This window comes from Oryctolagus cuniculus, chromosome X, assembly GCF_051225735.1.
Source record: "Oryctolagus cuniculus isolate XC-2025 breed Fujian yellow rabbit chromosome X, ASM5122573v1, whole genome shotgun sequence".
NCBI classification, from domain to species: Eukaryota; Metazoa; Chordata; class Mammalia; order Lagomorpha; family Leporidae; genus Oryctolagus; species Oryctolagus cuniculus.
In genome coordinates this window covers 2,459,047-2,472,882 of record NC_142888.1, presented here as the reverse complement: position 1 = coordinate 2,472,882, position 13,836 = coordinate 2,459,047, and the positions used below count along the sequence as shown (strand labels likewise).

The 13,836-nt window shown below is 43.4% G+C and overlaps 1 protein-coding gene across 14 annotated transcripts in view; it reads left to right on the top strand.

Annotated features, from left to right (window-relative positions):
• The window catches only part of CTPS2 (CTP synthase 2), a 196,239-nt gene that overhangs the window by 169,131 nt on the left and 13,272 nt on the right, over positions 1 to 13,836 (top strand). For 6 of the 14 annotated variants that reach the window (XM_070067268.1, XM_051827623.2, XM_002719909.6 and 3 more), the window contains exons 15-17: positions 297 to 352; positions 2,630 to 2,726; positions 8,883 to 9,027. In XM_070067268.1, the coding sequence (XP_069923369.1) occupies positions 297 to 352; positions 2,630 to 2,726; positions 8,883 to 9,027 (298 nt within the window). The remainder of the gene's footprint in view (positions 1 to 296; positions 353 to 2,629; positions 2,727 to 8,882; positions 9,028 to 13,836) is intronic. The other 8 variants (XR_519479.5, XR_519480.5, XM_089324950.1 and 5 more) reach the window with 2 other exon arrangements.

Sequence of the window (13,836 nt, the reverse complement as noted above, 5' to 3'; positions counted from 1 at the left end):
TGGGCAGGTGCATAAAATAGAGCACAGATCTGCTGGGTTCCTCGATAGACTTGTATACCAGTGAGCTTCCCGCTCTGCAATGGAGATGACTTACTTGAAAACTGCTTCAGGGCTTTGAAGAAGTTATCACCATCCTCTAATGTAAGAGGAGAAAATCTAGATTACTACCCGGAGACTGGTCATTTGTAGGCCTTGATAGACAGGTGGAGCTCAAAGAGGCTTCCTCTATGCTTTTACCACAGTTAGGATTCTAGAGCAGATTGCTCCAGTATTAATTTCACTCTTTATCTTTACAGGAAAACTTTACGGTGATGTTCCTTTTATAGAAGAAAGACACAGACATCGGTATGAGGTATGATTCCTACGCAGGATTACTGCAGAGTGTGGAAGCTTAGTGCCAGGAAGCCTAGGGGTGATAAGTGGGCCCTCTAGAATACTGTCCAACCTGCTGGTATCTGTGGGGCTCAGGGAAGGTATACCAAATTTCCCATGGTCTTTCAGTTCCAGAACAGAGGGGTGGGAGTTGGGGGGAGATTCTTCCTCTTGGCTTTCTGAAGGCAAAAACCTTTTAAGTATCAATACATAGTGCACACCTCAAGATGGAAAGGGGAAAGGGGAAAGGCAGATGTGGCCTCCCTCCTGTCAGGGAGCTTGCATTCTAAATGGAGGGGGCAAAAAGTTCAATAACGTAGTAATTACATATAAAATCATACATTGAATAAGGGACCTGTAACTAGAATATATAAAAGAACTCTTACATCTCAAAATAATGAATAGCAAGGATCTCAATAGACATTTTCCCAAAGAAGATATACAAATGGCCAATAAACACATGAAAAGATGGTCAATATCATTAGTCATGAGGAAAATGCAAAATAACAGAAAGATACCATTGCACACCAACTAGGATGGCTATAATCATAAGATGAACAACCGTTGACAAGGACATTGAGAACTGGAACCCTCATCTATTGCTGGTGGAAATATACTGTAGTGCAGCCATTGAGGGAAGTCCTTTGGAATTTCTTCAGAAGGTTTAGCTTAGAGTTGCCTTAACACCCAACAATTCTACTCCTGGGTATGTGTGGGGAGCAACTCGGACTAGACTGGGTTACTGGAGTTGGGACTTATTCTATGCATCTGCTCTCCCACAATATGGCGCTGAGAAGGGAGAAACAGCTTCTGCTCAGCTGCCTCCAGTTCAACCAATAAACTGTAGGACCTGCTCCTGATTGGAGGAGAGCAGCGTACTCGGCGTGTGGGTAGCAGAGTTGGGATTGGTGGAAGAGGACTATAAAGGAGGAGAGAGACAACATGCACCAGGAACATCTAAGGGGAACATCTAACTGAAGGAACACCTGTGCAGCCCCCGAGAGAGCTGGCCGGCGGTGTGCTGCTCCCCCGTGGAAGTGGGGAATGTGGCAGGGGGAACCGCCCTTCCACGGAAGTGGAAGGGTCGGTAGCCCACCCGGGAAGAACCAGCAACAAACCCGGGGAGGGCCGAGCAGACAAAAGAATAGCGCAGGGTCCTGTGTCGTTCCTCCACGAAGACGGGGAGCGACAGGTATGTACCCCAAAAAATGAAAACAAATATCTATACAAAAACTAGTACGTGAATGGTCATAGCAGCATTATTCATAGTGGCTAAAAAAGTGGAAACAACTCAAATGTCCATTGTCTGATGAGCAGAAAAGCTAACGCTCTTACATCCACACAATGGAATATTATTCAACCATAAAAAGGAATGAAGTACTTGATACATCCTATACCATAGAGGAACATTAGTGTTTGACAAGGGCTGGGGCAGGTCCAGGAGGATGGATTAGGGAATGATAAGTGTACAGGGCTTATTTTTTTCACCAATTATGTTTCACACTTTTGTGAATATAATAAAAGCCATTAAATTGTACACTTTAAATGAGTGAATTGTATGATATGTCAATTATATCTCAATAGAGCTGTTGAAAAGGAAAAATAATTACACATGATGAAAAGTGGTATGATTTTTAAAACTAAAAGAACAGCATATGGGGCTTCGATTGCATGACGGGTGAGACCCCACTTTGAGCATTTTCAGTGAAGGAAAGGTTGAAAAGGAAGCATAACATTTGGGAAAGGGTTGGGGAGGAATGAGTTCAGTGAGGAGAGTGGCCATGGGCACACTCATCAGTACCTAGTACTCTAGTACAGAAGTTACTTCAAGCTCCTCTCTAGAGCTGTTACATACCTATGTAAGGTAAGTGTTGAGGTCATGAGAAATAGAGAGTTTCAATCTTCAAGCAAATTTACAATTTGGGGAGAGAGAAAGCACATATAACTTAGGGAGGACACCATAAGGGGACAGCTAGATCTAGTTGCAAAGTCGAGTCAGAATATCTGCATCACAGTTTTCCATTTTGTGTGTTTTTTGAGTGACAGAAAATGAGCCTCCCAGAGTTCTGAGACTTTCTATCTCAGGTTCATTAGAGAGTTTAACATTAGGCTTTGAGTGTTTAGTATAGAAATTAACTACTAGTTACAGGGTCCTTGGAATGGAAAACCCAAACAATTGATGAAGGATTTTTCATATGCTGATATGTCTGTATTTTTACACTGTGGCTCAAAGACACTTAATTTCTTATATTTCCAGGTGAACCCTAACCTGATCAGCCAATTTGAGCAGAAAGGCTTCAATTTTGTAGGTCAGGATGTTGATGGGGAGAGAATGGAAATCATTGAGCTGGCAAGTAAGTGGGCTCTTCAGTTTTGCAAAGCTTTGTGATGATCTAACATCTTTGTGATGCCTGCAGACTCGGTGGAGAACCAGTTCTCTTTCTTTTCCTCTCTCCTTTGAATTAAATATGCAACTACAGAGTGCATGAGAAACAGAGTACTTATAGTCCTGATCATTTTGGGGTCTATTAGTCTGACTCTACCTTAAAATGATGTATTATTCTGGGTCTACAAGTTATACAAATGCTGCTTCCTTACCATACACCACCCCCTCTTCTGGGGTTTGTCCTGTCATTTAGGCACTCTGGGGAAGGTGGGCAGCTCAACGTTGTGCTCGCTGTCCTCCTTGGAGGAGGAATGACCAAGTGCTTGCCTTGCTACTGGCGACTGGGGTTGAGGTGTGTTGTATAAGGGACCTGGCTCCTCTCCTGCCTGTCCCTGTTGCTCGTGCTCACTAGTCAAGCCTGGGGCCAGCTACTTAACTTCAGAACACTAATCTCTGTACTCACAGTTCTTTATGAGACCAAGCAGAACGCAAACAAGGGACTGCACCTCTCTTGAGGAAAAGCACCAAGGGAGTTGCTTGTGGCTGGGCTGGCACAACCCTGAGCACACAGGCACACATCTTAGGTTCACTACTAGCAAGGCAGAAGGCTGGGTGCTTCTGATTCAGATCTGCAAGGACATGATAAGTCCATGGTCATTGCTGGTCTCAGCTCTTTGTCTTGATGTTCTAGCGCAGGGGTTTACAAACTGCTGCCTGTGCCCTAAATCCATGATCTGTTTGTATAACTCGTGAACTGTAATTTTTTCTTTACATTTTTAAATGGTTAAAAAATACCTGTGACATGTGAAAGTTTTATGACATCAGAATTTCAGTGTCTATAAGTAGTTTTATTGAACATAGTCGTGAGGTGGAAACTTGTTACCTTTCCCTCACCCATCATAAGGGTCATGGCTGCTGCTTCTATAACAAAAGACAAGTTAACAAGAGAAAAACATAGCAGGTTTATTTAGTCAAAGTTTTTAAAAGGTTTTAAATTTATTTATTTTTGCTTACTTGAAAGGCAGGCAGATGGAGGAACAGACAGACAGAGAGAGCTTCCATCTGCCTATTCATTCCCCAAACTCCTGCAATAGCCAGAGCTGGGCCAGGCAAAACCCAGGAGCCTGGAACCCAATCTGGGTCTCTAACGCAGGTGGCAAGTAATTGAGCCATCACCTGCTGCCTCCCGGGGTGAGTGCTAACAGGAAGCCGGAATTGGAAGCAGAGTCAGGACTTGATCCCAGGCACTCTAGTCTGGACACAGGCTTCTCACGTGACATCTAAGTTGCCGAATGCCCCCCCTTCATCAAAGCTTTATGTGGCACAGAAGACTTCAGGAATGAAGGCCCAAAGGCCCAGGGAAAATTGTCTGTTTCTATGCTTAGGTTCAATGAAGAGTGGACATCCATGTGGACATGGGATTGGATAAAGGAGTCTGATCGAATGGAAATAGACTGAGGGGGAACCCAGCAAGGCCTGTGCTCAGGTTCTTCTTGGCCTCTCTATGCAGCATTCCTTCCTCCGGGTACAGGGCAGGACACCTCTGAACCGCAGGTCTCATGGCCTCGTCTCGGAGAATGTCAGCGTTTCTTTATGGCCAGCTCTCGCATAGGAAGGCAGAGGAAGCTCAGAGTGACCGTCTGGCCTCGGAGGTCCTCCCAATTCCCTTCAGTTCCAAGTACATCAGGCTAGTATTTTCTGAGCCCCGGCCGCAGCCACTCTCCTTCATTTATGTCGTGTCTAAGGCTGCTTTTTGTGCTTTAATAGCAGAGATGAATAGTGGGGGAGGAGACCTTATGGCCCGCAAGGCCTAAAATATTTACTGCTTGGCCCTTTACAGAAATGTCTGCCAGCCCCTGGTCTACACCCACATGGAACTAACTTAAATGGAACAGTTTCAGGTGCCTGTTTGACCTGTCTGTCCAGATGTTCTCTTGGCACTTCCATCTCAACTTATTTCAAACAAAATGCGCATGTTTTCCAAACTCCCTCTTCCTCCTAGCGATTTCTCCTGTTAAGGTATCATTAGTTTCCTTCTCCCTGATTTCTCACCTTTGCTGCCATTGACATTTGGAGTAGGATCATGCTTTGTCATGGGCCTTGTCCTCTGTACTGTAGAGTTTGGCAACATCCCTGGCCTCTATTCATTGGATACCAGTAGCACCCCCTCCCCCTAGTTGTGCCAACCATAAATGTCTCTGAACATTATTGGGTATTTCTAGGGGAGCATATTCACCTTTGGTTGGGAACCACTCTGCTAAACCAGCAAGCTTGACACTGGACTTGTTAGTCTTCCTTCTCTTTCATAGCCTCTGCTTGTAATCTATTGTCAGGGCCTGCTTTCTCCGTCTCTGGAAATAAAGACTTTGTTTGGGATTACATTCCCATCCCAGCTACACTGGTCCTAGCACATGGTTACTCCAATTCAGGCTTGTTCTTTTTCTTTTTTTTTCAATAGATTTTTTTTTTGACAGATAGAGTTAGAGAGAGAGACAGAGAGAAAGGTCTTCCTTCCATTGGTTTACCCCCCAAATAGCTGCTACGGCTGGAACTATGCCGATCCAAAGCCAGGAGCCAGGTGCTTCTTCCTGGTCTCTCATGCGGGTGCAGGGGCCCAAGCACTTGGGCCATCCTCCACTGCTCTCCCGGGCCACAGCAGAGAGCTGGACTGGAAGAGGAGCAACCGGGACTAGAACCCAGCACTCATATGGGATGCCGGCACCACAGGTGGAGGATTAACCTAGTGAGCCATGGCACCACCACCCCCCCTTTTTTTTTAAAGATTTTATTTATTAATTTGAGAGGTAGAGTTACAGATAGTGAGAGGGAGAGACAGAGAGAAAGGTCCTCCATACACCGGTTCACTCCCTAAATGGCTGCAACGGTGGGAGCTGAGCTGATCTGAAGCCAGGAGCCAGGAGCTTCTTCTAGGTCTCCCACGCAGGTGCAGGGGCCCAAGCATTTGGGCCATCTTCTACTGCTTTCCCAGGCCATAGCAGAGAGCTGGATCGGAAGAGGAGCAGCCAGGACTAGAACTGGCGCCACAGACACAGGTTTAACCTACTGTGCTGTGGCGCCGGCCCCAGACTTGTTCTTAAACCCCTCCTTGTCCCCTGGTTTTCTCCTCTCTGCACTTCCAAACAAGGCCAGGGCTCTGATGATGTAGAGCATGCTGGAGAAACCACTCGCATTTATTGAGTACTATGTGTAAGATACTCTAAAAATGGTGCATGATATCTGAGAACCTACCTATGTACTGGACTACTTACTGTTCTTCTAACCTTCCCACTTCTTTTTCCATGCCTGTGCTACTGTTCCCTGCATCAAATCACTTTTCTCTTGTCCCTTTCCCTTCCTACCTCTACTCTGTTCAAGTGCTTCAGAAGTCCCGACCAGGGAGGAGAACTGACATTGGAGGAGGCTCCTTGAACACAGTAGCATTTTACCTGGATCCCAAATGAAGGAAAGCAATGGATATTTGGTGGACACTATCTAGATGCTTGTCACTAGACCCCTTGCTTGGGACTCTGCCAGCCTGTGTAACCTACAAGGCAGGTGATGCCATTCCCACTTTATAGAGAAAGAGATTGGAGTGCAAAGAGCATAAGTAGCCTGTGCAGGGCCATCCAGTCACTGGTGGGACCGGAGCAAGCTCAGGTGGTCTCCTCCTGCCACCACCCTGTGGGATTTTATTGTTCCTCTTGTTTTCATTGGACACTCGGCATAAGATGGGCAATCCATGCCTAGCGTTGTGAATTAGAGTCGTTGAGGACGTGTTTCCCGGAGTCTTCCTGCTGGAAGTACCCATCATTTAGAATTAAAGCATGGATCACTGGTGTTGAAGCCGCCTAAGTCTTTCCAGTGCGTGAGACTGCAGAGAATTTCATAAGCAAATTGCTAGTTGTTTACTTTGTTCAAGTACTCGTTCTCTTTTTAGTTCTCCTGGTTCTTCTTATTGTGAGCCAACACTTGGGATTTACGTTCCCATTGACACTGTCTGATTTCCTGTGGTTGGGAAAGGAAATGAAAGCTGTGGTAAAACCTTGCAAATTTTAGAAACTGACTGCAAGGGAATTCATTCTATGAAGGCAAATTCCCCGGAAGAGTTGGATCTTAAGTAGCCCTGAGAGGCATATCCATGAATCTCTGTGGCTCCTGAAGGGCTCTGAGAGGAACAGCAAAGCTTGAGATTAGTATAACAGCAGAATTGGGTCCGAGGCAATTAAAAACATTATTTTAAAGGTATCTTAAGTGACAGGCAGATCATCATCAAAGTGAAAACTTTTTGGTCTCTCCTCCTCCTGTTGGCATACTGAGTTTTTGGATAAAGGGATTCAGTGTAATGAAACCAAATACTCTGTCCTTGGCTATGACATGATCCCTCGCTCTGCTCCTGTCTGTAGCAGCATAAAAACACAACTGCTGTCTGCTTTCTTTCAGAGACATCCCAAGATCCTTTGCTGTAAGATTGAGCACATCTTAGATGTAAAACCACATTGTTTACTTTCTTCTAAGTGTGGCTGATTTCTCTTCTCTTCTTGTGGGCACACCTTCCTGTAAGAAGGTGGCATTGCTCTCACCAAGTTTGCATACCAGCATGTTCCTCTCATTCAAGAAGCCGCCTTCTTATGTAGACATAGAGGATTTCTATACTAGACGTTTCTGGGATCAGAGCCATATGATAGAACTTGCTGAAATCCTGGGACTGTTCTTCTCTGTTCAGTATGGTGGCCTCTAGCCATAGGTGCCTACTGAGTGCTTAGAATGTACTCAGTGAAGTTTATTGAATTTAAGTGGCCACATGTGGCTAGAGACTGCCGCTTTGTTATAGCAGAACTTTAAATGATAGTCTTAGGAGAGTAGACACTTCTGTTCAATCATCACTTCCTTGTTACTGAAGTAGCAGCTTTGGGTGTCCAGTGGTAAGTGATGGAATTGGTGAATTTGAATTCCATACTCTATTTTCAGGTCAATTGATAAAGCATCTCTTCGAAAGCTTTAAAGTTATCTTTGCTTCACCCTTTGAAACATTATATTTTGTTATCTTAGTTTGATATAGCAATTACAATTATTTTGCAAAGTTGGGAACACAGCATACTGACCATGCTCTGTACGGTAGTAACTCTGGGATTAGAGAGTTGCTCAAACCGTGTGCTTTCTAATCTGGGAATAAACATGTTTTTTTAAAGTTCTGATTGGAAGGAATTTGGAATCCTCAGATTTTCTATTCAGATTTGGAAATGTTATGCATTTAATTCTGAAGCAGGAGATTGCAGATAGCTGAAAGCTGCTTCTCTGTTCCTGTGACCTCTGGGAGAACTTGAATTGCTCATATATGGGCTTTGTACAACCCTCAATATGAAAATAGCTTAATCCGTCCCCCATGATAATGTAAGTAATATATGCTGATTGTAAAGTTCACACCAATACAGAAAAGTATTAAGGAAGGAAAGAATAGCTTGCACTCTCATTGCCTTGAGACATAATCACCGTTTTCATGTTGAAAGACCATCCACTGATTACTCAGTAACTCTTGCTCATAAGGGGTAAGTTGGCGTCGACTAAGATATGAGTACCAGTTCACTTTTATGGTGCTATGACTGTCCAATGGAAAGCTGTGACTGGAAAAGCAGTTGTCCTTCCTGTACTCCCAGGGGCAACACATATGATCAGTATTGTGTTGGTTTATTCCCGGCACACTTTCCCTGGGAAAGAAGACCTTGTAGGAAATGACATGAAGACTTCTAAGACAAGGAACGTTCCAGGGTTAGCCTAAAAAGTCCAAACGATAGCATGGAAAATAGAGCCAGCTCAAGTCTGTGAAGGACTTCAAGAAACAAGCAGATTTTGGGAAAGCAGATTTCATTGTGCCATTCAAACATTTTTACTTAACTTTGCTCACTCTAACACCTTCTGCCAATAAAATTCTGGGTCTCTTATTAAGTGAGATGTGTTTTACAATTTGGAATTATACTCCAAATATTGATGATGAAAGTAAATGACTGTGATAAGTTAAATAACCGTCTTAGCATTTAATGAACTTTCTTATTCAAAGATAACAGTACCTTTCAGGCAGTTTTCATGTTTGTCTGCTTCAATTGCATCGTGATTGTTCTCATTTCAGATCATCCCTATTTTGTTGGTGTCCAATTCCATCCTGAGTTTTCTTCTAGGCCGATGAAGCCTTCCCCTCCATACCTGGGGCTATTACTTGCGGCAACTGGGAACCTGAATGCCTACCTGCAACAGGGATGCAAACTGTCCTCCAGGTAACCAGCTGGCTGCCCTTAGCAGTGACCCAGGGTGCACGGTTATCAGCGCCTTAGGTTTCTCCCGAGATTTACTATCATTATAGAGTTATTCTTTTAAGTGAAGACTCATTTCTTCCTCTTAAAAAACATGCTGTTTTTCTCTTCATCAAAATAATCAGATCTACAGCAGTAAAAGGTCAGCTTTCCAAATCAGGCTGACAATGAGATTTTCTTTTGTTGTTGGATTAGTAAACATACTGTGAATATTTTATATATTTATTGGCTCTTTGTCTTATGAACAGCCTGTTCATACTCTTTGCCCTTTTAATACTATGTTAGTTGGCAAATATTTTGTCAAAGTCATTTTGTTTTTCTTCTCAGTTGTTAGTCATTTTCATTATTCCTAAAGAGTATGTCCTCCATTATTTATGTTTTTTAAAAAATGATGTAGTCAAATAATTTACTTTTCTGGATTCTGCCTTTAGTATCATGCCTCAAGTCTTCCTCTATGGGGAAATTACATAAATAATATTCCAGATATTTTCCTCTAGCACATTTATGGTTTCCATTTTATAGTTTAAATCTATAATCTGTATGGGTATCATTTTTAGTGAATGTGTGAGGTGGGTATCTTACTCCCTCTCACCTCGCTGAAAATTGTTAGTCAATTGAGTAATTTGGATTTGTTTCAGGGATTTTTATTTTGTGTGATTGATGATTTTACCTCTTTTTTTTTTAAAAAAAAGATTTATTTACTTGAAAGTCAGAGTTACACAGAGAGAGAAGCAGAGGCAGAGAGAAAGAAGTCTTCCATCTGCTGGTTCACTCCCTAATTGGCTGCAGTTGGCCAATCAGGAGCTGCCATTGATCAGGAGCCAGGTCTCCAATGTGGGTTCAAGAACCCAAGCACTTCAGCCATCTTCGCTTTCCCAGGCCGTAGCAGAGAACTGGATCAGAAGTGGAGCAGCCAGGACTAGAACCGGCGCCCATATAGGATGTTGGCCCTGCAGGTGGCGGCTTTACGCGCTATGCCACAGTACTGGTCCTATTTTACCTCTTATACCTGAGCCTTTACTTTTTTTTTTTTTATCATAACATCACTGTAAATGAAGCCTTACTCTACTCTACTCCTATTGTTATCTACAATGTACGTTTCTGGTCTTCCATGTTAACAGTGTGGTGATTTTTAAAATTTTTTTTAAATTTTTAAAATTTTTTTTTTATTTTTATTTGACAGAGTTATAGACAGTGAGAGAGAGACAGAGAGAAAGGTCTTCCTTCCGTTGGTTCACTCCCCTACTGGCTGCTATAGCCAGTGCTGGGCCGATCTGAAGCCAGGAGCCGGGTACTTCCTCCTGGCCTCCTGTGCGGGTGCAGGGGCCCAAGCACTTGGGCCATCCTCCACTGCCCTCCCGGGCCACAGCAGAGAGCTGGACTGGAAGAGGAGCAACCGGGACAGAATCCGGCGCCCCAACCGGGGCTAGAACCTGGTGTGCCGGCGCCACAGGCGGAGGATTAGCCTAGTGAGCCACGGCGCGGGCCCAGTATGATGATTTTTTAAAATCAGGTTCAAGTAAAAAATTACAGTTTCTTTACAATTAAATATTAGTTTGAGGGAGAATTTATATCTTTACTTCTCATTTAAGAGTGTTGTATGTGATAATTGTGAAGGCAGAAGGAACTGGCCAGAATAGCATAAGCTTAGTTAGGGTAAATATCATGATAACTGGGTTTATGTTGCTTAGAAAATTTTTGCCATTGCTGACCTCATCCTAGCTAAAAACTCTCACAATATTGCAGTGGAGCACTGCCAGGATCTGTGCTATGGGGTGTGCAAGGTACTCAAAAACTTGTGTGGGAGAATGGAATTAAAAGATAAGATGATTTTGGTGGAAAAAAATGTTGAAATCCATGCATAGTTTTTTTTTTATGGTATACATTTCCACAGAGTTTTTGAAAACTCCTTGGGTATCTGTGTCATTAAAGCTTGCTTCTTGGTGGTTACCTGCTATGCAAAGCTCACAGCTCTCTAACACTTCCTTTAACTGTGTTCACATGCAAACAAGTTTACATATCTTGCATGTTGAACGCCTTACTGAGCCAGTGATCATTCCTTACCATATTAAACCAGCGCACTGGCTTTCAAGCTGTCCTTGGGGAGCAGGCTGAGGGAGGCTCTCTGTGTTCTGAGGCTCCATGGCTAATGCAGCAGATTGAAATGCTAATGTGCCATCAAATGTATGCTGTGATCCTTTGCAGCCACTATATGTCACCATTATTTCAGGATTATGATAGTGGAGCCAGGCTGGGAGGAATAATTTGCTTATCAATCTCTGGCTATTTGCAAGCATTTATGTGTGGCCTGCCACAGCTGAACTATATGGCCTGCTGATTCCCACACGGGGACTACTGGTCTCTAGGAAAAGCTTCCCAGTAGTTCCTGAGAAAAGTGGCTGTTTGCGAGTGACTCCCAAGCAAGGTACAGTGTGTGAAGTCTTCAAGAAGTTCATGAGAAATGAGATTTATGAAAAACTGCATAGATTTCCAAAGTTATTGGCAGCAATGTAATTTTCTGAAGTATATTCTTCTCTGTTTCCAAGAGAAGAAAAGAGTTCTTTTTCTAAAATTTTTCTCAAATTTTGTTTATTTGAGAGAGAAATTTTCTATTTGCTGGTTCACTCCCCAGGGTCCACATTAGTAGGAAGCTGGAGTCATGAGTGGGAGCCAGGAATCAAACCGTGTACTCTTATGTAGGATACGGACACTTAACCACTAGGCTAGACTTAACAAAATTTGATGTTCTGATGTGTCTGTGAGACAGTTCTTTTGTATCACAACAAACTGGTGTGTTCCTTACCTTAAGGGCAGTGGGCATCTTATTTATCTTTGTCTTCCTGGCTCCCTAAGGGTAGTAAACAACCCCTGTAATAAATTCAGGTACCATGGGATTATGGATTTAGTCTAGTCTACATCTTAACACATTGCAGGTGGTTTTCCAACTAAGAATAGAGACCTTGAATTAATCCAGAGACTGATACCAGGACTCCAGAGGAGCCTGGCACCTGCACTCCTCTCTGAGAACAGTAGAGCTTTGAAAAGCAAATGATGGCTCTGATGGCCGGGCTCTAATGTGAGCCCAGTTGGGGCTGTATTTCTGTCAAGCAAGATTACTGCTTGTAATCAGCCCTAAAACATGTGACAAGGACTATGAACTCTAGAATAATGGCTTCCTTTCCCAGACATTGGCTGATGAGATTCAACTGTAGAGCACATGTACAGCCAATGCCTTTAAAACACAGGCTGCAAAGAGCCTTGGCTTTGAGTAAGCACACCTGAGCTGTGACCGCTGCATTCCAGCCAGCGGAGAGCATTTGTCTTTCAGCAGCTGGGAAGTTACAGTAAGAGTATTTGGGGAATCTAGTGCTGATAAGCTGAATTCTCAGCTTCTGCATTGTCTGTAGAATGGCAGCAGTTATAAAGGACAATTCTGCCTGGTTTTAGGCTGGTAGTCATCTGTTTAAGGGCATAATAGTTTGTTTCTTAAAGATTTATTTGTTTATTTGAAAAGCAGAGTTATAGAGAGCCAGAGACAGAGAGAGAGGTCTGATATCCGCTGGTTCACTCCCCACATGGCCACAATGGCTGGAGCTGTGCTGATCCGAAGCCAGGAGCCAAGAGCTTCTTCCAGGTCTTCCACATGGGTGCAGGGGCCCAAGGACTTGGGCCATCTTCTACTGCTTTCCCAGGCCATAGCAGAGAGCTGGATCAGAAGAGGTGCAGCCGGGTCTCAAACCAGCGCCCATATGGGATGCCGGCACTGCAAGCAGGAGCTTTACCCACTATGGCACAGTGCAGCCCCCAAAGAAAATAATAGTATTTTTTAGGCTTTTATGAGTTATTCAAAAGTACATGCAAACTCAGACTAAAAGTACTGGTTTGGGAGTCCTCCAAGACCGTGCTCACTTTTGGTGATCGGCTAGAAGAAGCCAGAGCGGTTGACCTCATGGCTCATATTTATTACAGTGATACAGTAAGCATGCACAAGAGAGGTCAGTAAGGGAAGAGATCTAGTGGAGTCTGGAGACATTCTGTTACAGTTTTCCTGTGCTCGCTCTCCTGTATAATAAATCATATAGAACCTACCCTCCTTCCAGCAATGAAATTGTGACCGTGTGTATGTGATGTTTCTGCCCAGAGAAGTCCATTTGGCACTCAGAGTTTGGGGATTTTTTTGTGGTCTGGTCGCATAAGCATTCTCTGCCTAGCAAGCACCAAAATTCCAGGTGTCTACCATAAATCATATTGTTTGCACCAATGACTTAGGCCAAGGGGAAGGACCTTATCAGTTAGTAATGGAGCACCCATTGCAAAATCCATGTTCCCAGATAGCTGCCAAGGACCAACACTGCAAGACGGCTCTCCTGAGAACAGTGACCTCAGGCTTGCTCTGTTTAACTCTTTTATTCACAAGCCCAACTAATAAAGCATTTTTAGAATAAATACAATGGGGAATTATGGTCCATTAAACATATCATTGCATTTCTTTGCTGATATATTTCCTCTAAGATTTAACCATAATTTACCCCACATATAACATATAGCTGCAAATTTTCTTGGTCTTGTTGGCATATAGTGTAAAAGAAAGAGATTGCTTCATGTAATTCTAAGAAAATTTTAGGAGACCTCTGTTCATTAGAACAAAATAAAGCCCAACATATATTATCTCTTGAGCGCATAGATCCATCTTTTTGTGCCACAACAGGAGGCAAGGTGGTACAAAAACAATAGGAGGGAAAGTATTTGCTATTTTGCTATATTGGCTTGGCT